The sequence below is a fragment of the Heliangelus exortis genome, chromosome 24 (assembly GCF_036169615.1).
Source record: "Heliangelus exortis chromosome 24, bHelExo1.hap1, whole genome shotgun sequence".
Lineage (NCBI taxonomy): Eukaryota > Metazoa > Chordata > Aves > Apodiformes > Trochilidae > Heliangelus > Heliangelus exortis.
Window position 1 is genome coordinate 4,792,548 of NC_092445.1, and position 25,798 is coordinate 4,818,345.

The 25,798-nt window shown below is 45.9% G+C and overlaps 1 protein-coding gene across 2 annotated transcripts; it reads left to right on the forward strand.

Moving 5' to 3' along the window:
• The first annotated feature begins 110 nt into the window (after positions 1-110).
• On the forward strand, positions 111-25,091 carry KIAA0319L (KIAA0319 like). 2 transcript variants are annotated; one of them, XM_071767634.1, is made up of 21 exons: positions 111-329; positions 1,420-1,583; positions 4,395-5,080; positions 9,649-9,940; positions 11,020-11,121; positions 11,934-12,031; positions 13,210-13,297; positions 13,849-13,941; positions 14,574-14,706; positions 15,738-15,966; positions 16,834-16,957; positions 17,514-17,646; positions 18,429-18,577; positions 18,853-19,004; positions 19,195-19,333; positions 19,482-19,641; positions 20,322-20,464; positions 21,364-21,486; positions 22,013-22,103; positions 22,430-22,521; positions 23,381-25,091. In XM_071767634.1, exons 2-21 carry the CDS (start codon positions 1,445-1,447, stop codon positions 23,566-23,568), a joined length of 3,354 nt encoding a protein of 1,117 aa, XP_071623735.1. In that variant the 5' UTR covers positions 111-329; positions 1,420-1,444; the 3' UTR covers positions 23,569-25,091. The 2 variants fall into 2 exon arrangements, with proteins under 2 accessions (XP_071623735.1, XP_071623736.1); XM_071767635.1 differs by lacking the exons at positions 111-329; positions 4,395-5,080 and having other exon boundaries at positions 1,449-1,583.
• Positions 25,092-25,798: the final 707 nt, after the last annotated feature.

Genomic DNA, 25,798 nt, shown 5'->3' on the forward strand with positions numbered 1-25,798 from the left:
CCTGTGGCTGCGCTGCCTCCCCGGGGCCGCTGCCTGCGGGAGGGCGGCCCCGCCCCGCCCCGGGCCGCTCTGATCCGGGACGGGCGGCTCCGAGCCCCGGTACCCACCGGACGGCGGCGGTAGAGGCGGTCCCGGTTCCGAGAGGCGGCAGTTCAGCTTCCGGGGTGAGGAGGGGGTGGAGCGGGCACCCGCCCGCCCGCCGCTGCCATGGCCGCGGGGCTTGAGGCCGCGCTGCCCCCCGGCCCGCCGCGCTGGAGGCCCGGGCCCGCCCGCTGCACGGCCCCGCCGCCCGCCTGAGGCCGCCGAGCTCCCCAAGCCATGCGCCCCTGGTACGTACCCGCGGCTGCCCGGTACCCCGCGCTCCTCCTCCCGGCGGGCCCCGGGCCCGGCCCCGGGGGCACTGAGAGGGCCGGGGGGCTCCGTCCTGACAGCCGGGACGGTGCAGAGCGAGCCCCGCCGGTCGCTGCCCACGCCCCGGACCGAGTCTGAGCGCTCCTCGTCCCGCCCGGGCCCGCGGAGCGGGGATGCGGGGTGAGAGCTTGGGCTGAGCGGCCCCGCGTCCGCGCCTCCTCCCGGGAAGTTTTCCGCCTGCCCCCGTTCCTTTGGGTGCTCCCGCCGCTGCCGGTCCCTTGAGGTGAATTCCCCCGACGGGTGCTGAAGCGATGGACCCTAACAGGATTGCGTTCGTTTCTTCAGAAGGGACCTATTTAACTTTTTTGTGCCTGACAGTGCTTCGTGACTTTTTTTTTTTTTTTTTTTTTTTTTTTTAATGTATTTATTAATTGTGTAATAGTTCATGTTTCTGTATTGCGTCACCCAGAGCTGATTTAGTGACTGATGTTCAGTGACACACGAGGCTGTAAAAGAGCCCTTGGCATTAGGAAGCGTGAGAAGGAGCATTAATGCTCTCATCAGCTCTGACCTGTGGAGCAGAGCACGGGGCCACACAGGCTCTGGCTCCGTGTTTCTCAGCGCTGCTCTCGTCTTGTCCCTCGGTGTCTGGCTGGTACCAGCTGGCACCAGCACCCACACAGTGGCACCGTGGGGCAGCTGTGCTGGGCTGCTCAGTGCCTGCCTTATGCTCGTGGTGCTGTTCCCTGGGTCAGCCTCTCTGAAACTGGAATTTCCCAAATGCGTCTCCGGGACCCCGTGAATTGTGACTTTGTGGTGTGGGGGGGTTTTACCACTCCAAGTGAGGGAGGGGGAAGTCACAAGGGTGTTGTGGTGGTGTTCGACCCTGGGAACTTTGCTGCTGTGGATCTGATTTCAGTGTCCTCCATCAGGAGCCCAGCTGCTGGGCTAAGCCACAGCAGATAAATCATTCCTTTTCTTCTGCAAATGCTCCGTGCTCTTCATAACACCATCTGAATCTGGAGGCACCAATTGCCAGTGGATGTTTTGTATCTTATATGTTTCTAGAACCCTGCTGCTGCCCACAAAGGCCATGGAGAAGAGGTTGGAAGCCAAGTTCAGCATCAGCGCCCGATTTCTGTCACAGTTCTGCCTGGGAAGACCCAGGGAGCTGAGGAGTCTGCAGCTGCTCTACCTGTGTGTGTGCCTCTGTGCCTTGTGCTTCTCTGCAGGTCAGTCTTTGTTCTCTCTGACACTGCCTGCACTTTTAATTATTTTATTAATTTCACTTACCTGCTTGAAGCAGGCTGGGGAGTAGTTTGGTGTTTGGTTTTTTTTCAGCCCTGGGGTGTTTAAGACTGTCCCAGTATGTCAATAGTCTGTATTTACCTACAGGCAATGTAGGTAAACCTACCTATGTTTTTTTTATTTCCTCTTCATACTTGAGTTAACCCAACCTCCTGCTCAAGTAATATGGAAGTCTTCACATAATGGATTGTGTGGGGGCTTATATTTATTTATTTTAAAACTTGAGGTTCTGACTTTTCAGAGACTTTTTATGTTCCTGTGAGTGTTTTCTGGCCACGTTTTCACCAAGGAATGGTATTTTTTCCTATGCGTGCATGTAGCAGTCACCGGATCTTAGTTAAGTTTGCTCTTTTTTTTTCTTTTTTTTTTTTTTCTAATTTTTTTTCCTTCTTCCTCTTTGTTCACGTTGCAATGAGTAATTGGTTCACAGCAGTGGTGACCTCAGTGTAGATCAACCTGTGTGGCAGCTGCCAGCTGCTCTCTCCTTGCTGGAAGCTTGTTCTGCCTTAATGACAGGAAGATTTGAGCAGGGGGTTGTTTTGCTTTGTTTCTCAGATACATGGAGGACATGTTCTTTGCTCTTCTTTCACCAGACCCTCCTGAACACTCTCCAAGTGACTGATTTGATTAAACTAATGAGCTGCGTGACCTTAATCAGCTGATTTAGAACCTGGAAAGACATCTCTGTCTTCCTGGTCCTAGCAAAGGGTCCTCAGCACTGTGTGTTTGTCAGGTGGATCTCGTGTTTCCTTGGAGTTTCCTGCTTGGCATTTGCTGTTTTTTGGGGAGTCCAGAGCTGGAGCTGTGAACCCTGGCTCAGGGTGGGGGTGTTGGGACAGTGCTGCGGTGTCTGAGGGCTACAACTGTGCAGGCTGATGAGCTTGGGTGGAAACAAATATCACTGGATGTGACATGAATCTCCTGATACAGTCAGTTTTCCCCCTGCAGAGTTTTTGTTCTTTTGGTCTTGTTTGTGTCACCGAGGCAGCAGAGTTTGTTAAACAGAAGAGGAATTACAGCTGCCTGGAAGTCAGCGTGGCGGTGCGGCATGACGCGAGACGAGCTGTGCTGACATAACTGCTTACATGTGACAGATTAAAAAGTCCAGAGAGTCAAGCCTTTAATCATTAATCTGATATCAGGAGGGATTAACTGCCTGAGCAAGTCTGTGAACCTGAGTTTATTAATAGAAACTCTTCTTGTCCATTCCATTCCCTGTGAGCTGCATCGCCGGGACAGGGACTCCCAAGTTCTAAGAGCAGCCTGTTCACTCCTGATTGCCTGCTCACTTCTTCCTGGGAGTTACCTGAATTTTTTAGCCATCTGTGTACAGCAATTCAGAAACCATGTTGGCCAGTTTCAGATAAACATGTTCTAGGTGGGCACTGGAAAAGTTCTGGAAATGAGTTGAATGCTCTAGGCATGGCAGTGTTGTCTCATCTCAAACCCAAACTTTTCCTTGGCGTGGTGTGAGTTTACCTTTTGGGTTGAAACTCCATGGGAGATTTCACACAGAAGGTGTGTAAATCTGACTATTGTCCTTCACTTTAAACAGGACACTTTATCCATTCTAGGAGAAAAAAAAATCATTGTATGTGGATACCTTTAATAATCAGGAATAGCAAAGCTGTTACACCTGCTGGGGTGTTTGGGACAACTGAATTACAATTAAATTAATCCTCTGCTTTCCCCTGTTGCTTTCTTTGGTCATACGAGGTTACTCAGGTTATACAAGGTTATAAAATTGCTCTGACCTTCCCTTTCCTCCTGCACGTGGGGATGGTGAATATGGATATAATGCAACATAAAGCCTGTATTCATTCAGAGTCACTGGAGTAGTAATATGTTACTGAACTTTATATGCTGCCAAGGTGTTAGGATTTAAATTCATACTTATTTATTTTGATGGAAAAAAAAAAAGTTTCCCTTTCGTGTTGTATTCAACAATTCCATTCTTGACCAGCAGGGAGTTGGGTCTGCAGCATATTCTCCAGCTAAACCACTTAGAGTCCAGAGACTTGGTTTGTAAAGTAATCTTTCAGTGACCTGTTATCCCTTGGGTGCTGAGCACAGCACAGTGTAACAATCCCATAGGTCATTAATCTATTTTTAGAGAGTCCTTAATCTGCAGAGCTCTGAGTCTTGGAAGCCTTTAATCCATTGATCCCTGCAAGCACTCTGATTTTTCATGCTAAGAAAAATAAAAATCCATATGCAAAGCAGTTACTGCTTTAATGCTGACCTGAGGTCTGAAGTAAATTGGCTCTTAAAAGCCATGTTTGGGGAATTGCTGTTAGAGACAGCACTGCAGTGGAACAGGGGCTGAGGACAGACCATGCAGACCTCTTCTAGATGTAGCAACTTCTGAATTAAAGCAATTTCAGTCTGAAAGTGACTGAAAGGGGGCACTGTTCCCAGAGCTCCCCTTTAAGGCAAACTATAAGCAGGGAGGCAATGCTGTTTGCTGTGTTTCCTGCACGTGGGATTCCTGGGTTCAGTTTCTGCCTCTTAAGTTGCTGTGTTACCTCAGCCTTGCCTGACAGTTTCCCCTGAAACAGGAGTGCTTCTGTTTTCTTTTGTTAGATGAATTTAGCTCTGGTGCTATCAAGAAGGGTCATGGTCCCAGTGGTAGAAGGTGCAGATAGTGATGAAGATCTATTGCCCACTGCTTTAAAGGATTGAAAACTCTCTCTTTTTTTTTTTTTTTTTTTTTTGTCTTCCCTCCTCTTTCCCAGATGCAAACTGGAACAGTTCTAAATGCAAGCTGGAGAGGATCCTGTTTGGTGGCCATTTGAGGTTGTGGGGAGCTCACCACCTGCAGCTCCTGGAAGGGTTTCATACTGTCCGGTCCTGTCAGACTGCTTGCTGCCAGAGCCCCACCTGTGATGCCTTTTGGTTCTTGGAAAACATGTGCATCCAGGTGAACTGCACGATGCCTGGCACGTGTCAGGCAAACAGGACTGGCTTCTCTGACTCTGTTTTGGTGTTTTTAAAGAAATGGAAAAGCACAGAGCACTTGCTTCCAACAGAAGGTGGTGTGAAGCTCTCGTTTCGCAAGTGGTTGGACTGGGGCATCCCTGTGCAGGGGAAGAAAAGACTGCAGAGGTCATTCCAGAAGCAGAGCTTGGCAGGGAACAGGCTGGAACTCCTGAAAAGGGATATGGCAGCCAACCCCAGCAGCGAGGCTGCACCCACAGACAGCAACTCCAGAAGCAGCCCAGAGGAAGCAGAGCACCTGAAGGATCAAGTGCTGAGGCAGTTGGTGGCAGACAAGCCTGCTCCTGAAGGGCATCCAAATCAGAAGAAAGACTCACTGGCAAAGGGACAGGATCCAGGGGAGCAGAAAGCCAAAAGCCCATTCCCTCCTAAGAGCAATAATGTGAATAGGTCAAGTGATGCAGATGGTGTGGGCTTGCTGCAGGTGAGTGTGACTGCTGGGGCTGCAGTGGGGCAGCTGGAACCCTCCTTCTCAGCCTTGCTTTATCTACTTTATGACTTCCAGCTACCTTTCTGGGTGTCTTTTCATCATCCTGTCAACAAAGCAAGGCCAAGGGTTGGGTTGTTTGGTTTTTGGGGGGGCAGGGTTTTTCACTCCTAGCTGGGACAACTGTCTTTGAGAGGTGAGGGGAGATGGAGGTCATGATAATGCTTCTCCTTTGTATAATCACACAGTGTACTTTCCAGATGAGCAGGAAAGGCAAGATGTGAGGTCAGTGGGCAGGTGCCTGGGAGATGAAAACTGTTCCCTGGAAAAACACATTTTAGATCCACGAAATAAAATAGGCTGGTTTCCTTTGAGTGTTAAATTGAGGCAGCTGAGTACATTATTTTATAGACTCATGGAGAGTTTCCAGCACACTTCCCATGCCAGCCTGCTTGCATGAGTTGGCATCTTAGTGCCAACTTTTTTGTTCTGTTTTTGAAGAGTGCTTCAGTTTTGCAAATCCACAAAGCTTGCATTTGCATTGGTTGAATGAAACCAGTTCAGTCTCTATTCCAAGCTTGTACAATGTTAACCTTGTAAATCTGGATGTTAAAGAGAAACTGGCACCTTTGAATTGTTACATGATGTTTGTATTTTAAATCTGCAAATAGTTCTTTCAGCCTTAACATACAGAAAAGGCCATGCACTGCTTTGTGCAGCTGTTCCTTAAATACCTTATGCCACGTTCCTAGGATTTGGCACTGTTGAAGCTTAATGCCTTTTGGAAACTTGTCTGAATTATTTCTCTCCCTTGTATTCAAATCTTGGTTCCAGGTAGGGCTGTGACTGAGCCACCACCCTGCAGAGCAGGATGTGGAGAGCAGCCAAGGCACACATCTGAGAGCTCTGGGACAGCCTGGTTGGGGTGTGAAATCACTCACTAAAACTTTACAAATGTTTGATTTTTCTAGAGCCCCACAGCATTTTGGGCTGAGTCAGGATCTCAGCTTTCTCTCTACCCTGCAATGCTGCAGCATTGCCACCCTGCCTGCTCTTGCCTCCTAATTCTGAGATGTACACAGTGACCCCAATCTCTCAGCTGTTACACGTGCAGTGCCTGAGCAGATTTCTTCACAGTCTTAAATGTCTTCTGCTGCTCTTGGGAAACAGTTGTTGTATCTTCTGCTTGCTCAGTTTTCTCTGTTGTGTTCCAAGTTGTTTTGTTACTGTTCAGTGCCTTCCCACTAAGCTGGTTGCAAGTATTACATTCCATAGATTAATCAGCTTCTGGATATTGCTGAGTACCCAGGAAGCAGCTCTCTGGTGGCATTAAGGTGTGCTGCTGGGTTTGCTGGGGAAGGGCTTTTCTTCTCCATACTGGTTTTTGCTAGTAAGAAAATCCATATGTCTTGACAAAATGCAGGGTCATCAAAATAAAGAACTTCTTACTAAAATATGTTGGCTGTGATGGAATTCCTGGCAGTCACATTTTTGAGGTTTAGGATAAGAAGTTTTGAGGAGGAGAAAGAATGAAAAAATCCACCTTAACAGGAGTATCAAGTTGGTGCTGGTTCTACCTAGCCCCAGGCTAATTCCTTGATTATTGAACCATCCAACTTTCACTTGCAAAATATAAGGCAAGCTCTGCAGCTGTCCTTGCATTTCTGACCTGAGAGCAGCTTAATTGAGGCCAAGGATACAACATTCAAGGCTGTGTGCTTGGGATGTGGCCAACCTCACAGGAGGAGATGCTAAAGCAGGGAGTTTTCCAAGTTGGGTTGTTTTCTGGGCTAGAATAAGTTACCCACACAGACTGAGATCAGTAGAACTTCACCTGGGCTAGGCTGGGTCCTGGAGCTCACAGCTTCAGCAGATGAATGCTGTGCAGTTAATGATGGATTCTTAAAAATGGTTTGGCAGATGGGCTTGAAGGAGGGGAGAATACTGGATCATTACTCCATGCAAAGAATATCATACCTGGAAGCATCAAATATCTGAAGTTGGAACAGACATTTGAGGTCAGAGTGGCTCTAACTCCTCTCTAAAAGGGGAGAAATAAATCAATGTGCCTGTTCTCTTCTGTTGACAGACACTGAATGTGTGTCAAGGCAAATCTTTCCCTTTGCTCCTAGGGGCTCAGGGAGAAGTGACAGTTTTAGGAGAACATTGCCTCACTAAGTTTTGATTTTCCTCTTGCAGTTCTGATGGCTCCATGGCCATCTGCAAGGTCTTTTGCTAATGTGCAGCTGCTGGTAATTTGTGGTTTTAGTGTCCGTGCTATGGAACCAGAGATGGGTGAAGGAGAGCACCAGATAACCTGCAGTGCCCCTGCTCATCATCCCTTAACTAAGGAAGAGAAACTTGTCCTTTTCCATGAAAGTGAGTGACATTTTCCAGGCACCAGTGGTTTTGGTTTTTTTCCCTACCTAATTTTTGAAATAGTTGTCAAATTTAAAATATAGCAATGCATTTAACAGCCTATCAGGAGAAGTGTTTAAGTGCAGTGTTGCTGATGAGAAGGGTGCTGCAGCACTGCAGCAGCTCTGCAGGCAGATGGGAGAAAGCTGCAGCCTTTAAAGTGGAATTGTTAGAGCAGAGTCAGAGATCTCATTCCTGCACCCACCAGTGTTTGACTCTGCTTCCTGCTGGGCACTTGTGTCCCTATGAAGGAGGAGGAAAGTCTCTTCACAACCAGCAGTGACTTCACCTGTGGTTTTGTGCCTTAAGAGTCTTTACAGACACAATACAAATTAACTTAGGTTCAGTGTGGGTCCTGATGCACACAGCTGCTTTATTTCCATCTCAGACAGGGAGTCTTCTCCCAGTCCAGGGGCAGTTAGGGGATGGAATCAAAGTGTTTGAATTTCTACAGTTACTCAGGCCAATGTGCCACTTCTCTCTTATTTTCTAAGCCAATAAGATAGGACAGCTGGCAAACTTCTAGTCTCCTCCTCATTTATCCCTGAGAATGAAGTCTTCTGTTCTTTGCTTTAAAGAATTCAGGGTTATGGAGTAAAGATAAGAAATGTCTCAGCTTGCAAGCATTAAAGGCATTTCTGACTGTTACGTTGCCCCAGGCAAAGCTTATCTAATTCAGGCTCTCCACAGACATTTGGCTGTCAATTCATCCTGAAGACTTCTGGGAGGAAGAGCTTCTGTCTTAACTGTAAAGATTTTTTTTTTTTTCTCTAGGCATTAAAAAGTGAGTCAAGGAAGCATCCGGCTTATGGAAAATATTGCCAAGTGAAGTGGCAGCTGTTCTTGTGACCCATCTGGGCTGATTCTTGCTAAGCAGAAAGTGTTTCCCCATAGTGGTATGAAGTCATGGAGACTTTGTGCCTTTCCTCAGGACTCTGTCTCAAGTGTCTGAGATCCTGCCTGGCTGTTCTCCTCTTGCTGCACCAGTATTTCTAACTTTGTCTTATTCATAAGAGAGTCAGTATCCCACCCTGACCAGAGACAATTACTCACCCAAAACTGCAAAAAAACCTTCTTGCAGAGAAGCCTTTGCTGCCTTCATGGCTGCTCCTGGCCTGGCTGGCTGTGGCAGTACCTGAAGGACAGTATTTTTACCACTGACACTTGGTGTTTGCTGAAGCCCAGGATGTTGCCCACCATGGTCTAGAGCAATTTTGCAGTTCCCATTTCCAGGGCTGAATGCCAGCAGCATGGTATTAAAAGCTGGAATATTTCCTTCAAGTTGAGCTTTTGATCAGCTCCTCCAGTGTGGAGTAGCAATGGGCAATTCAGTTCCAAACCCCTTCTCAAGTCAAAGATGGTAAATAGCTTAATTTAAAATATTTAGCAGATGTTCTCAAAATAGAGTCAGCTCAACAAAATGTGCTACACACTTGTGCTCTGTGGTGGAAGGTGAATTGTCAGGAGTATTGCCTGGCAGGCTAAGAACTGGAATGGGGCTGGGTCCTGTGAAAGGAATTTTCTGATGAAAGAAAGAAAATTGTTCTTGCCACTTTGATTATTTTCAATAAAGAGACTCATCCTCTGTGGGTGTGAGCAAGCTCCCTACCCTGGTGGCATCTCCTGTGGCATGGACGTGGGGAGCTCTTTGTGTCAGGTCACCTTGCTTTGAAGAATGATTCTGAAATAGATTTCCTCTTGCTGCTATTATTTGATTATCAGGTAAAAATGCCATTGCAGTGCTCCTGCTTTGTGCTTGCCAACTGCACAGCTTTAGAAACAGGACTATGTGGCCCAAATGAATCCCAGTTCTTGATTGCTGTTTTTTTAGCTTCTGTCTTGTCCCATCTCTCAGTTCTTCTACCCCCACTAACTGCAGTTTTGGACCCTGATCTGTCACGTTTGTTGCATCAGCAGCCACAGTACTTAAGATGCTGTAGGTAAATCAATGGCCTTACCTGGTGTCCAGCTGAGCTAGAAATGCCTGTCTGCTGTGAATGGAGAATGTGGGGAAGAAGCAGCAGTAAAACACCCTGCTTCTGTGAGAAACAAACCAGGGACTTCTCAGCCTCCCATGCTCCCACTTAAACACAGCAAAACAAAACTGATGCTCAGTGTTCAAACTCAGGCAACTTTTTCTTTTACAGACCCACGCAGGAACTTCTGCACCAGAACCTTCAGCCTTGGCCACCTTCTCCAGTCTTGTAGCACAGGGCTCGTCAGCCACAGGAGAGACTGAGAAACCTGGGCAGGCAGATGACACTTTGGTCCATCCTCACTCCTCAGATGTGTTGCCTGCAGTCAGCCCAGTGCCAGGGAAGAGCACAGCAAAGGTGCAGACAGCTACAGCTGTGCCAAGTGGAGTTCCCACAAATGGCAGCGTTCCTACAATCCAGACCAACAGTGCTGCCTCACCAAGTACTACTGCAAACACACCAGGTGAGAACATGCAGTGCTCCTGCAAGTTTAGATCTTGTTGTCAAGCCATTGCAGTATTGAAAAACACAAGATCATTTGAAAAATTATGGTACCTTTGAAAAAGCACTGAGATCCCTGCTGCAGCACACATGCTGGTCGGACCTGTTATCTCGTGAGGTCTAAGAATGGGACTTTGGCCTCATAAATCTGCATGTGACCATTTGTTCTGTTTCCAAGAACAGCTTGAAAGTAATGGTGAGATCTGAATTCACAAGCTGAAAGCTGAGAAGTGGTGCAAGGCATAGTCCCCTGGGAACTTTAGTTCTTGTTTTCTATGCATAATTCCTAGGCCCAATAATAAAGAGAGAAAAATAAAGCAAATGGGGAAAGAAGAGAAAGGTGAGGAGTCTGAGAGGTTCTTATATGAAATTTCAGTTAAATTTCTGCTCACTTTAATGCTAATAAAAAGCAGAAAATCCCCATCACTGGCTATGGTTTTCAGGTCTTTACAAACTACCTGTCAGTTTATTTGAAACTGAATGGCAACAGAGTTCTTAAGAAAGGGTTGAAAAGAAAAGTAAAAGGAACAGGTTTGTATTTTTGTGTTACCACAGTTGGAGAGGTAGCTATGCAGTTTAAAAAAAAAATATAAATCTCTTAACCCCCAAGCAATTTTTCAAAAAGAAATACATGGATTCTTCTTGTATTTGTGAAGATCTGGAACTGCAGCTGGTAAATAGCAGTGTTTGTCTTGCTGTGCCATGAGACTGCAGCCAGGTTCTCTGCTGAAAACCTGTCAGGTAAAACATTTCCTGTTCTCTGGACCTGGGTGGTTCAGGGCCTGAGGGTCAGGAGCTGCACAGTATCTGCAGAGAGAGGTGGCTGAGTCATTTTGGGCTTGTCTTAAAATTGTAAAACCCCAGTAGTGCCTTTTCATTAACAATGAGAGTGAAACCTGAACCAGGAGCTATAGGGATGTTTACAAAATACAGCCATTTGTAGCTGGTTCTTATTCCACAGATTCTGAAACCCAGGTAGGTTTTAGATATGCATTTTTTTTTTCCCCTGTTCCTCTTTCAATTCCTGTTTCTCCCTCTCAGTTATGAAGGAGCTGGTGGTTTCTGCTGGAGACAGTGTGGAAGTGACCCTGCCAAAGAACAAAGTTCAGCTGAATGCGTTTGTGCTTCCCGAGCCACCACCTCGTAAGGCTTCTCTGGGAATTCTGCTAAGGGCTTGTTACAGTGAAATGGCAACCAGGCATCCTATGTGGCATTAAACAAGGACACTCTTGAGAATGTCTTTTATCAGAGAACAATTTCCTGTAGAAATTTTTCATGCTTCCTCTTGCAGAAAACGGCAAGACACAAAAAACATTGAAAGTGCTACAGAGCATTGGGCACATTCTCAGAGTGGTGTGTGAGGAAGCAGTGGATCTTCAGCATCTGTTAATGATGGTTGCTGATAGGTGACAAGCTGTCTTAGCAAGTGATCTGTCATTTGGTGGACAGAAATCTGATCTGGGGTGTTGACATGCTGAGGAACACATTTCTATAAACTCCTCATTTCATCATGCAAATAATTCACAGGCATTAGTAAAATCTGCAGCTCTATCCACAGTGGCTATGGCAGACTGCAGAGGAGAGGCAAGTGTTGGGCAGCAGCAGGGACAGAGGAGATGCATTCCTCTTCCAAAACTGGCATTATGTTGTGCCTGCAGGATTTGAGGGCACAATTTTTCTCTGTTGGTGTCCTGGAGCTGTGATAGCTCCAAAGCTCTTTAATGCCTTGGAGGCTGAAAGATGGGTTTTGGCTTCAGAGTTAAATGTGTTTAGAAGCAGATTGTGTCTTTCCCTGGGTATATTCCCAAAAAGCTGCAGCCCAAATTCCAAGCTGTCTCATTTCCCCATATTGCAGCAGAATGTGCCTTGTAAATGTTTAATACCTTTGCTTTTCTTTAGCATGGCAGGAAGGCAGCCTTTTAAAAACTAACAGCTGGACTTTTTTTTTTTCTAAGGAACTACTTATTCCTATGAGTGGGAATTGATTACTCATCCAAAAGACTACAGTGGAGAAATGGAAGGGAAGCACTCCCAGACCCTTAAGTTGTCTAAGGTAAAGCTTTTGCTGCTTTGTATCCTGTTGTATTAAATGCCAAGGGGAGAATATGAAGACTGTGGCAGCCAGGAAAGACTTGTATGTGATTTCAGGATGAATAGGAAATTGAATGATGGGCAGGCAGCCAATGTTTGACTGCAAGCCCTCTTCTAGGCCTTTTATGAAAAGGAGATTGATCTGGCACAAGGGAAAGAAGAAATTGATTTCTGGACCTAAAAAGCTGCCTACAAGCACTGTGTCAAGCCATACAAATGGCACAATTTAATGTTAACAAAAGGTTGTGAATATTCCTGGTACTGAAACAGTGCAGTGGGCTGTTCAGGTCTGTAGGCTCGTGCTACCCACTCAACAAGGGACTTTCTGATTCCACTAATGACTGCTGGGGAGTACCTTGTAGCACACCCCTGGCTCCTGCTCTAGCAGTGAAAGGATTGCTGGTTTCTGCACATGGAGATTCTTAACAAGGGAATGGCTTTAAATACTGTTGGAATATACATTTCTGTATTTGAGGCATTCCTTTGAACATATTAGATTCTGCTGCACTCAGGAAAAAATACAGTGCTGCCAAGACTTTAGTCATCATATCCTGGAGAGAAAAGCCCTTCAAAAGGAGTGTCTGTCTCTGCCAGGGTTTCAGCCTTTTGGTTACCATGACTGTTGCCCAGCACCTAGTCCTTCACTCTCTCATCTTGGTTCCACAGTGAATGATGAAGGGGTGACTGCTTGACTCGTGTCAGCTAGAAGGAAGAGAAGAAATCCTTCCCTTCATAAAAACATAGAAGAAGAGATTTTCTTCTCTGGCAAGCAGCCTTTCTCTTCTCAAATGCAATCTGCTGGTACAGATTCCTGTGGCCAGACAACCCGAACTAATCTCTTATCTCTCTTCTGTTTGCCTATTGTTGCTAGAAAATAAAACTTGGCTGATAATCCTGGGGCACCTGTGTTAGAAAGAAATATTAGTCTTTGGTTTCTGCATAGCCATTGTAAATTAAAAGATTTATAATGCCAGGTTGGCATGGGAGCCATCCTCTGCTCTGCCTGGGTTGAAGCATAGCTGCCTGTGTTCTATGTTGTTAATCTGCAATGGTGCCAGAGCCTGGTGACCTCACCTTCTAATAGCTCCTGATAGGGTGCTACCATCCTAAAGATAAATAATTTTTTGCATTTATTTCCAGCTGACTGTTGGCCTATATGAGTTCAGAGTCATCGTTGATGGGGAGAATGCACATGGAGAGGGTTATGTGAATGTTACTGTGAATCCAAGTGAGTTGTTGGAATTCTGTCTTTTCTTAACTTTGTCTGTCTCTGACACCTGTATGATGGTGTTTTACTTATTTGACTGGACTTGGGTTTAACATAGAGAAAATTCCTTGTGCTGTGAGCTCAGTGTCTATATATGTGAAGTAATTTCTGGAGATGTGGCCCTGTTGTTAGTACACACTGCTGGTTCTGCTATACTGCATACAAGCCAACCACTCAAAGAGCTGGAATACTGCTACCAAAGTGCTTAGCAAGAGCCTCACCCTGGAAGGTCACTGCTTCAACAAAAACTGGCTCTGCAGCTGGTTGTGCAGTTGGCTGCAGCTGGGAGGATGGGAGCCTTGGAGCTGTGTGACACAGCAGTCCCACACTTGGTACTCCCTGACTGCAGGGACTGGGGGCAGATGGCCCTAGGGAGAGGGAGGAGGATGCACAATGTGTGTTCTGCTCCTGGACCACAAAGGCAGGGTGGTTTTGCAGAGTTCCTTGGCCAGGGCTTTGTGTTGTGATTTGCCTGCAGGTGATGCTGTAAGAGCTTGGTTATTTTTTTGCAGAGCCTCGGGTGAATCAGCCTCCAGTTGCCATCGTGTCCCCACAGTTCCAGGAGATTTCACTGCCAACCATTTCAACTGTGATTGATGGCAGCCGTGAGTACCTGCTGGTTCACAGGCAGGAGTCTAACAAGCCTGGTTCCTCTGTGTTTGCTTCTGGGCTGGCTCTTTGGATAGAGGTTAAGAGGAACTGGCTGTGACACTATCAAAAACCAGTGAAAGAAGGCAGCCCCTCTTGCCAGGAGAAGGGAATATGCACAGGACAGCACCTCTCCATGTTTCCTTTTGAAGGGCATTAGCCTGAGCCAGTCTCCTAGAAAAGGAAAAGCTCTAGAGGTTGCTAAGAGTAAAAAAATAATACTGTCAGTTAAAATTATCAGCTTCTTGTATGAAGCATCAAATGTTTTTCTTAGCTGGCACACCACCTGAACTGCTCCTACAGCTTTTCAGGAGTTTCTTTAAATATGTTGAGGCTGTCTTACCCCCAGGTAGTATTGTGTTGTTAGTGTTTTGTTTTGTCTTTGTCAGTACACATTTAAAACTGGGATTAAGGGTGTTGGAGTTACCTGTGAAACAGGGTAGTGGAGAGCATAGGGTGTGGGCATCACAGAGACCTCTGGGCTTTGCCCACTAAGCCCAGCACTGAAGTGACAGAGTAAACATGTGGGGGTTGTGAAGCAGCATTTTCCAAGTTCTTGTTTGTGCATTTTCTTCTGTAATTGAAACAGAAAGCACTGATGATGATAGAATTGTCAGCTATCACTGGGAAGAACTGAAGGGTCCTCTGCGGGAAGAAAAGGTTTCTAGTGATACTGCTGTACTGACACTGACCAACCTGGTACCTGGGAATTACACCTTCAGGTAGGTTATATCTGGAAGAGTTGGTCAGTTCTCATCCTTTAAGAATAAAACTTAAAATATTCCTGAAGTGTTAGTCTGGTATCAGAATGACAGGGGGAGAATTCAATTTTGTGATGTCCTCTCTCTCTCTGCACTTCTACATTTCTCACTGCAAGAGAGAAGCTGTCCAGCTGCTTTTTATTCTTAAGCTGTAGCACTGCTTTGAGGTGATGGCAATGATTGCTCTGCCCGTGCTACAACCTGTCACTTGAAATGTCAAAACTGAACTGTTTGAATAAGGGCTTAGGAGGAAATGCAGTCTTTAAATCCACTTTTTAAATGCAGTGTGTTTGTCACAGATAAGTGAATGATGCAGTGGTTTTCTGCATGTATCTGAGTAATAGATAGTGGGTGATTTTACTTTAATGTTTTTTCTGTATGTTTTTCTTTTGATCTGTATTTTGGGGTGATGCCCATGCACTGCATCAGCAGATCCATTTAAAATAAACCTGAATACCTATAACTGAATGCTGCTTTTCTCTTAAGCTGTTGATGTATAAACAAATCAGACTGGTGTTCAGATCTAGATTTAAAAAAATCAGTTCAGTTTTGCAGTACTTAGCTTGCCTGAAGAGGCCAGACCTCCTGTGGGTTAGGAATGAACTTCTGTGTCTGTGTTAATGCCCACCCCTGGTGGAAGGGGGTTTGTTCCATCACAGCTGTGGTGTAAAAGCTGGTGCTCTTGCACTAGCGTGGTTTTATCTTGGAACTGGTTGGTAGATGTCAAGTGAGAGATGGACACAGCTGTTGAATTTCTTGTATTGCTTTGAGACTGATAATTGGGCATTTGGGGGAAGTTTCTCTTCAGAAAAAAAGAGTTGCCTCGAACCATAGGATTTTTCTACTCCTCAAAAAAATTGTTGTTCTGTCCTTAAAAGCATCTTCAGTTTCTAAATCTGATTTGTGCTTCAGTTAACTCCATGTCATTTTTTTTATGCAGCTCTGATAATCATGACTCTTCACTGCCTTCCCTTTTTTGTTCCCCTCCTCAGTCTCACAGTAGTGGACTCAGATGGTGCCAGCAACTCCACCACTGCAAACCTGACAGTGAACAAAGCAGTGGACTATCCCCCAGTGGCAAATGCAGGCCCAAACCAAGTGATCACCCTGCCTCAGAACTCCATCACTCTCTATGGGAATCAGAGCACTGATGATCACAGCATTGTCAGCTATGAGTGGCTGCTCAGCCCTAACAGCAAAGGGAAGGTGATGGAGATGCAGGTCAGTGCAGGTCTCCAGTGCTCAACCTGGATTACTTGCTAGCTTGCTTTTTTCTCTACTCAGAACATTTTTTTTTATTCTCTTTTAACAAATATCCCTTATGCAGAGACACACGTGCTTGCTACAGAGCAAGCATGTGATGATTAAATAGGTACATAAAAGAAAATCCCCATGAAGCTGCTGTTGGCTTAGTGGCTGAGCTGATGCACCAGTCTAGCCACAGGTTTTCACTAGCATCCAGTTGTCTTTTTTGAGCAATGCAGTTCATAAAGCTGAAGGATGGAGGGTTAAGAAAACTTGATGGATTGGATTCTGATGTCCCATACAGAAGGTTTCAGCAGAACCCATGTATCTCAGTTTAACCCATTTGGCTGCAAGGGAGCTGTGTTCTTTCTCTCTTCAGCTGCTGACTTCTCATAACATCAAACACAATGAACTGGATTTTTTGAGTTGAACTTTGCAGACACTGGCCAGGCACTCCTCAGTCCTAAACAGTAAAAGCTGAAACTTATTTCCATGTCATCATTTTTCTTCCACAGATTGTTGCTACTGTCAATTTATGGAATGAGAAGGTCCATGAATCAGGTTTACAGTGTGTATGATTTGCACAGGGCTCCCCAGAGGTTTTGAGTTGCTTTGAGGTTGAGTTATTGAACCTCAAGAAGTCTGACCACCTTCCACAACAGTGTCTTTGTTGCTGTCCATGAATTCTGCTCTGAGTGAGTGGCACAGATGTCTGGCCCTGTAGCAGGAGTTCATAATAAGCCCCTAGAATCTGCTGATAATGGTTGTTTTAGAAGCAGAAGCTTCTGGTTTATCATCATCTGTGTCAGGATTCTTTTCACCATGAAATCTCTTTCCTCAAAGGGGGTGAGGACACCAGTCTTGCAGCTCTCTGCAATGCAAGAAGGTGATTACACTTATCAGCTGATAGTGACTGATTCTGCTGGCCACCAGTCAACTGCAGAGGTCACTGTGATAGTCCAGCCAGGTAAGCTGCCTCTGGCTGCTTTTTCTGCTTTTCAGTTCCAGGGCTTACAGGTGAGCATCAGTCTGTCAGCCCACTCTTAGACTTTTGTGCTGCTTTCAGAAAAGCTGCTCAAATTTAGGACCATTCTGGGCTGGTAAATCGCTGTAAATGAACAAAGGAATGTTTGTAGGAATATTGCCTTTCTCAGCTGTTCTGTTTATTTTACACAGTGTAGTTTAATTAACATTATCCTGGCATAATGGCAGGATTGTATTTCCAAGCAGCTTTCTCTGCTCACAGTGCCAGGTCCTGGGGCAGAAGCAAGAAGAGTAGAGCAGGACTTAAAGAATGAGAGCAAAAGTCAGAGCTTCTAGATTTCTTTCTCATTTTATTGCAGATGTGTGAATGAAACACTGATCTGAACTCCTAACTGCTTTTAGCCTCCCTTCCCCTACATAAAAGGTTGAGATAGTGAGCAAGAAATGTGCTAGGGATCACAGAGAAGGTTCTTACTGCTGGGTTCTAAGCTCCACCTTTTATGGCATGTGTGTATGAAAAATATTGCATCCTTTTTCAGAGAACAATAAGCCCCCAAAGGCAGATGCTGGTCCAGATAAAGAATTAACTCTTCCTGTGGACAGCACCACTCTAGATGGCAGCAAGAGCTCAGATGACCAGAAGATAGTCTCCTTTCTTTGGGAAAAAACACGGTGTGTGTCATCTTCCAGGCTGTTCTTACGCAAGTATCCAGGTCCTTTATTTACAACAAGACACACCCCCACATGCCTCCCATCTGCTGAATCCTGCTCACATTTGGCCTGACAAGCTTTACCAGTGACTTATGACCAGTGATTTATGTTTAAGCAGAGAGAGGTGGAGTTTTGTTTGAGCCTTAGAAATAGTTTTGCCTTCCCCTCTAGGCCTGGTTCCCATTCTCAGTGAGGCTGAGAGCAACACGTTTGATTCCCAGCAGGGTAGTGCAGTGTGTTGGAGGGAGGCAGAGCTCTTCTTGTTGCCATTACTTTCCTTTAGACTCTTAAAATTCCCTGAAGGGCTTTAGGGAAGTCAGGAAAAATCCTATGAGCAACTTGCAGTAGCTTTTTTCTGTTAGCTAACGTGAATTCTGTGCAAACTCATATAAATGAAGGGCCTATTTTTGCTCTGTCCCTTTTCATAAAAATACTGCCTTATTGTGCATTTCACAAGCCAGTTTTGCTGAGAGTACCACTTTTTGTAAACCTTAGATGTTGGTATCAGTGCTCCACTCATTAAAAAAATAACCAAAACACTAAACCACCAGAAATTATACTTTTTGTTCTGAATGCTGCCCTTACTCTTTTGGTTATCTTGGTGTAACCAGAAAAAAAGAATTTTGCTTTTTGGCACGGACTGTATTTCCAGGCAAGTGTCTGTCTGCATCCCTATAAACTCTGCTGGAGGCTTCTGTTTGGTGTGAGGCTTTGCAAACCTGATCCTCTTTTGCTTTGCTTAGGGGCCCAGATGGTGTCAAGCTGGAGAATGCCAACAGCAGCATTGCCACTGTAACAGGTCTGCAGGTTGGATCATATGAGTTTACTCTGACAGTTAAAGATGAGAGGAACTTGCAGAGCCAAAGCTCAGTCAACGTCATTGTCAAAGAAGGTAAGTCTGAGCCACCTCTGCAAAAGCTGTGCTCAGAGACACAATAGGTGTAAGGAATGGGTGAAAAATTATATGGAGAGCACTGGAATGTCCTCCTCTAGGTCAGGGGTGTTGTCTTTTTTAGGAGGTATGGTATCTTCAGTTGAATTTTGCAGTGCCTCATTTCCCTTTTTTCCTCCCAGGGGTTTCTGGGTTTCAGTGGAGATCTAATGCAGTATTTTTTTGGCTGGGCGTTCTCAGGTTTTTCTCCAATTGCTTTCTCTCTGTTTGCTTAGAGATCAACAAGGCACCAGTTGCAAAGATCTCTGGTAATGTTGTCATCACCTTGCCCACAAATACAGCTGAGCTGGATGGGTCGAAGTCCTCTGATGATAAGGGAATTGTCAGCTACTTGTGGACCCGGGATGAGGGCAGCCCTGCAGCTGGGGTGAGGTTTCTTTTTTAAATGATGGTCTACAACATCCCAAAAGTCAGTGGGAGGAAGTGTTGACAGCTCCTGAGGAAATGTAGAGTTTATTGTTGCACCCCTTGCCTTGTAGTGATATCCTTAAGTATGATGATGTATCATGCTGGTTCAGTCTTTTGTTTCCTGATGCTTACTTTGCTCTGCCTCCCAGGAAGTCTTAAATAATTCAGACCATCATCCTGTCCTTCTCCTGTCCAATCTGGTAGAAGGGACCTACACATTCCACCTCAGAGTAACAGATGCCAAAGGAGAGAGTGATGTAGAAAGGAGCACAGTGGAAGTCAAACCTGGTGAGTTTGGGGTTTGTGCTGTTACAACCGTGCTGTAATCTTGTTTTCAAAGCAGGAACTTCCTGGAAAAGCTGTTAGGAACCTGATTTGTATCCAGACTGCTAAACAGAAGATTTCTAATGATCTGTATTATCTACATTCTCACTAGATCCTAGGAAAAACAACCTGGTGGAGATAATTCTGGATGTTAATGTCAGCCAGCTGACTGAGAGGCAGAAGGGAATGTTCATCCGACAGATTGGTGTCCTGCTGGGGGTCCTGGACTCTGACATCACTGTGCAGAAGATCCAGCCCTACACTGAACAGAGGTAGGGCTTGAGTGGATGCAGAGGGAGGGTGCTGGAGTTGGGTACCAGCCTTGTAGTCTTCCATGATCTGTTCTGCATGTACCACGTTGTCACAGCAACAGCTGCACAATCTCTGCAGTGACAACACTGTTGTTGCTGTAGCTGTGTTTGAGGACTCCTGAACGTGCATGTGAGTGGCATGGCAACAGGCTAACCAAGGGCAGAGTGCTGACCTGTTCCTACTAAAAGTGGAATAGTTTTGAGGTAGATAAAGCCCTGAAAAAGATTGAAGGGACGTGCTTAAAGTCATGCAGCAAGTCAGCAATAAATCTGCAGTTATGGTTTCCACTTTCCTGAGTTCAGTAATGTGTTGATTCCTGGGTGTCCACGTTGCCTGCTGTAGCACTAGAATCAGAATTCATTGTCCATGCAAACCTAAAGAGCTCAGAAGAGAAGAGACAGTGTTTTCTGTTTTAATACTACCTTTATATCTGCCATGATCAGGGCAGTTGCCACTATTCTTCAGTAAGGAAGGGATTCTTGTTATTAAAACTTCATCTGCTTACATCTTTAAGTAGACAGGAGTGGAAAGTGTTACAAAAGAGCAGAGATTATTCTGAATAAGTTCCTCTAAAGACAGACTGGGAAGAATGGTGTTCTACATGAGAAGCAGCAGATAATAATTTCTGTCTGATTTCCAGCACGAAGATGGTGTTTTTTGTACAGAACCAGCCTCCTCATCAGATATTCAAAGGAAGAGAGGTAGCCTGGACCCTAAAAAATGAACTACGGAAGCAGCAGTCAGACTTCCTCATCTTCCGGGCATTAGAAATTAACACAGTCAGTAAGTAAGAGTCACTGTGGTAGAAGCTCTCATCTTTTCCCTTCTCAGATGCCTGCCAGAATAAGGAACCTTTGGGAGTGCTAAAAACTGGATGTGTGCACATCCACTCCCTCCAGTAGCTTTCCTGTGTCAGTAAATAGGAAACAAAAAAAACGAGCCTGGAAGGCTGCACGTGAATCGTGGTTTTTTACCAACTGATTCTATTTGCTCTTCAACTTCATAGAAATGGTTGCTTGTGATGTTGCTGGGGATATAAGCATTCACAAAGTCGAAAGCAGATTCATACTTATGAAATTAAAATACAGTGTGAATGGAATACAGCCAACAAAGTGAGTGTCACACTGGAAGCAGTGAATCTTGGGAGCTGTCAGCATGCTTGTTTCCTCTGCAGCACATGCATCTGTCTGGAGGAAATGTTCCCCTTTTACAATTATTTTACAATATTCCATTAGTACTGTTTTTCTTTCATGAGCTCTAGCCTATGAGGCTCATTTGCTGATCAGTTAGATATTTTAAACTAGATTTATGTAATTATTTTAATCACATTCCTAGTCTTACAGTTTTGTGGCCTTCAAAAGCCACTCTTCAGTTCTGTTTGGTCCCTGTAATGGATCTATTTGTTTCTTCTCTGTCTCACAAGCTGGGTTTGAATTTGAAGACCAAAACCTTGTTTGAAAACATTTACTTCAATACACAGATTCCATAGCTTTTGTATCAAAATCATGATTTACGAGGCAAAATTTTCTTAGCGTGTTACGTGTGTTTAGGTTGTTGGTGAAGTGTCAGTTTGCAGTTTGGCCGAGTGACAAGACTGAAGGGAGAGCCTTACAGGGGTTGAACTTTCCTGTCCTGTTTTTGTGAGTGACTTGGTTCACATGTCTGCTTTTGGCCCCTGTCAGCCTGTCAGCTGAACTGCTCCGAGCACGGGCGCTGCGACTCCTTCACCAAGCGCTGTGTCTGTGACCCCTTCTGGATGGAGAACTTCATCAGGGCACAGATGGGGGATGGTGAAAGCAACTGTGGTAGGTGCAGCCTCCCCAGGACTGTTCATCTTCTCAATGCAAACTGTGTTTGAGACCCAGGGTGGGCAGAGTCGGGGGCACCTGCCTTCTCCCAGTGTCTCTGGCATGAGGCTCCCACAAGGAGATGATCCCTGGTCTCCTGGCACATTCCCTTCTAGGCAGGGGACACTTGACAGGGAAGCTGCTCCTCTTCAGAGCCTCTCAGTGAACACTCACCAGGAGTTGAGTCCATTCTTGGTGTATAAATCACCTTTTCTATTGTGCCCCTGAAGAGGTTTTCCTGCCACAGGAAAACACATTCTGTAAATCACCTTATATTGAAAAATGTCCTCGTGCAACAAGTCAGCACCCTGGATCTCAATCCCCTGGCACCCATAGCTGCTGTCAGTGGTGGATGGCAGCCTCTAAGTCTGCTGAGGGTCAGGCCTTTCTTTTTCTTTTCCCTCAAGAACAGCCATGTGAAGCACATACTGTCAGCTGTATGAGGTGCCAAAGCATCTTTATCTCTGGTGTGTTCTGCTTTCAGAGTGGAGTGTGCTGTATGTGATCATTGCATCATTCCTCATTGTGGTTGCCTCTGGAATCTTATCCTGGATGGTGATCTGCTGTTGCAAGAGGTGAGACTGAGGCTGTAACCCCCACTCTCTCAGTGCTGCAGAGACAAGCAGCTTCATTAGGAAGTGAAAGATTCAAACCCATCATCCCAGCAGCTTAGCCCTGGGATGTTCTTGTCCTGCTGAAATGCTGAAGTCCTAGAACTCTGGGTTCAGTTAAGAACCAAGATTTGAATTAGCCTATAAATGAGCAGCTAAAGAAATGTTTTTTTAGTGGTTTGCTTTGTTAACACAAACATAATCTGAAATAAGCAAGTACTCTATCTTTGAAGATCAGAGTTGCTTTTTTAGCAGTGGACTTCCTCTAAATTCCTTTTCTTCCCCTTTAGACGAAAAGGAAAATCCAGAAGAAAAAGCAAATACAAGATTCTGGATGCAACGGATCAAGAAAGCCTGGAGTTAAAACCAAATCCCAAAGCAGGTAAAACATGAGAGGGAAGAGCTCAGCATTTCCAGAATGCTGACTAAGAACTCTCCTCCTCAGTGGACTTAAAATCACAGAGTGAAGCAAACGTGATGTTAGGCACTGACAGACAAGTCTCAGAAGATCTAAGAGCTTGTTTCAGATCTGTACACAGGGTATTTAACCAAAGAGATGGGAACTTGGCTTAGAAACTGGGACTGAAACTGGTCCTGATGTTTCTATATCAAAGTAGTAAGTGGATGCATGTAAATTGTGCAGGGACTGGCCTGGTTGAGGAAGCCCAAAACTGAGTCTTGTCTACAACTTCTCTTGCTCTAAGGTTTTCCACTGTGTTCTGCTGGTTTGCTTCCTTCCAATATACAATTCCCTTGCTGTGCTCTACAGCAAAGCCTTAGTTCAGTGGCACCAAGCATTTCACTAAACTGATCGACTTTGGTCTCTGGAAGAACTGGGGAGACCATGATGTTTATTTCTGCACCTCCTACTCTCCCGCCCCAAATGACTTGTTCATAAATTTATTAATTTTTGTCCTCCTGAGAATCAGGCTCTGTAAGTTTCATGTTTTAGCTCATCCCTGATTTTTGCAGGAATCAAATGCTTATCTTAGGAGGGAGTCTTGAAGTGTCATTGTGACCTCTGTCATCCCAGAGCATCTGAAACTTGATCACTTTGGCCTTGGCATTCGAGGGAGTAAGTGACAGGCAGAGGAAAGGCTGATCAGGCAGCCCCTGGTGGGAAAAGGAAACTTAAAGAGGGAATGGAGCAGGGTGAGGTGGCTGAGCAGCATTTTTTTAGTATTTAAAGTGTTTTAGAATTTAAAGTATTTTTTTAACCTGGGAATCTCTCTCCTTCAAAGGTGGCAGACAGAAAGCCCAGGTCCTCAACACGAGCCTGATGCACTCAGAGTCTGAACTGGACAGTGATGAAGCCATCTTCACATGGCCTGACCGTGAGAAGGGGAAGCTGCTCCGTAGCCAGAATGGCTCCTTGGGCAATGGACAAGTGATGCTCAAAGCCAAGAACCAGAGGGAGGAAATCCTATAGCTCCCCTCCGGGGGGGGGGGGAAGGCTGCTCCTGTCCCTGTCCTACAAGGGCCTCTGGAGGACAGTTTGGTTAGGACAATGCTGCTAACTTGTTTCACAGAAAATAACTTGGGTTTTGTGGGTTTCTTTTCAGTTAAAACTGGTTGTACTTGAATTTGAACTTTAAGGGAAATCAAAGGGAGGAGAAAGCAACTGTGAAGCCCAGGGGAAGGATCAGAACAGAGCTGGCACCTGGAGAGCACCAGGACAGAACCACTTGGAGCAACTGTGAATGTGCAGGACCCTCCTGGCCCACCTCAGGCTGCAGTGGAGGAACCTCCTATGGACTTCCAGCTCACTTTCTTGGGAGCTCTTTGGAGAAGGAGGGTCTTTGTTCTTTGAGGTGTGCTCTGGGCTCCCTTCAGGTCCCAGTAGCCCACCACGGGCAACTTTCACTGTCAAACAGCTTTCTTCTCTGCTAGTCCCACCTTCCTTAATGGTTTTAAGCACTATGTTAATTTAGATTTGTCTTTTCACATGCACTTACTTGGCTGCTTTTGGTGGGTAGAGGGGGGGGGGGTCTAAACACTATGGGTTGCACTTCATCAGCTTGCTCACAGGAGAGGGTTTTGTAGCTGTTCTAAATTTCTGTCTGGCTTTTCTCCCTGAGAGTGCTGATGGCATGGTGCCTGCTCAGCTGGGAAGAGCTGACTTGTCTGTGGTGATTGGCTGGGCTAGGAGACCCCCTCTCAGCAAGCTCTGCTGGGTACCAGAGCTGGGAGGGGTCACCCATCTCTGGTACCTGTGTCTAACATCTGGCTTAATTCCAAAGCTGTGAGATCTTCTTCAGTGGCACCAGCACCTTCTGCTGGTTGCCAAACCATCCCTCAGTCTGGACATTAACCATATCTCAGTTTGGAAACACAAGATACTGTGGGGGTTTTGGGTTTTTGGGTTTTTTGGGGTTTGTTGTTTTTTTCCTTCTCAAATTTGCACAACCTTGGCAAAGGGGCTCATATCTCCAGTTCCCAGCAGCTGGTTCCTCCCTCTGGCTGGCAGCTCTGTGGCCTCCTGTTGTCAGGGCTGAAGAGCCCTGCGTGCTCCTCCTGCAGTGCAAATTCTGCACTGGTTGGTGGAAGAGGGAACTCCGAGTACCTGTGGGCAGTGTGGGGTGTGCCAGCAGCAAGTGGCCAGGTTGGGGACAGGCGTGTGGCTGTCCTTTCCCATACCCTCTCCTTCATCTCCTTTCATCAGTTGCACCCCTGCCCTCAGGCAGGAATTGGCCTCTTGCTGGCTTGAAGGATGCCCCTGCTCCTCTGTGGATGGGTGGGCAGTTTTGTTGCCTTTCTTTGTGTTTAATTTAAAAACTGGAAACTTGTTTCATTGGCTTTTTTTGTTTGTTTGTTTGTTTGTTTTTGAGCTGTGGAAGCCTCAAGGCTTTAACTCCCTGGGTTGTATTTATATTGCTGCACTACTGATTTGTGTTGAGCTAGATGAAGATTAAACACTATTGAATGCAAGGGAATGTTCCCTCGCTGAATGTAGTCGTGGCTGCTGCTAAGTTTATTTTTCTGGGCGTTCAGATCTCTGCCTCAGACACCAGCACTGGAGCCTGCAGCTCTCCCGGGTACCCAGGCACTGGGATTCCCTCTCCCAGTGGCTCCTTCCCTCCCAGTTGGGGACCACACAGAGGGAAGGCTGGAGCTGGGTGTTGGGTCAGACACTTCACTGTTGTGTTTCCCTTCGTTTGGGTGCAGGATGAACAGATGATGAGAAAACGAGGATTTGAAGCTGCAGGGCTTGACCAGATGTGGTCCTGGGACTGTGCCTGGAAGTGGTTTGTGCTGCTAGAGGAGAGTGATTGGACTCTCTCTGGTTCTGGTCCTTGGGGCTCCTGATTTCTTTGTGCCCATCCTGGGGAAGCTTCCCCTGGTGTAGATGGGGGCTGGGGGCAGTGGTTCAGCCATTGGGTGTCTGCAGCAGGCCAGCAACCCCAGCTTCTTGGAGGAGAGGGAAGAATCAAAAATCCACGCAGCTCTTCCAGCCAGCACCTTCGTGTAGCCAAGGCTGGGTTTTTTTTTCATCCTTACATTCTGCTGCTGGGTAACAAACCTTTGGGTTGGCCCAGCTGGGTTGTGCACTGGGCTGTGGCATTCCCTCTGCTCATCTGGGACAGATTCCTTGCTCCTTGTCATTTGTCATGGCCAGGGCAGGTTTGTGACACAGCACAGTGCCACCTCCCCTTGGGCTC

Coding starts and splice junctions, on each gene's coding strand:
- KIAA0319L (XM_071767634.1), top strand. CDS start 1,445: ATGGAGAAGAGGTTGGAAGCCAAGTTCAGCATCAGCGCCCGATTTCTG. Junction 22,104..22,429: donor GTGATCTGCTGTTGCAAGAG/GTGAGACTGAGG, acceptor CTTCCCCTTTAG/ACGAAAAGGAAAATCCAGAA. Junction 22,522..23,380: donor AAAACCAAATCCCAAAGCAG/GTAAAACATGAG, acceptor TCTCCTTCAAAG/GTGGCAGACAGAAAGCCCAG.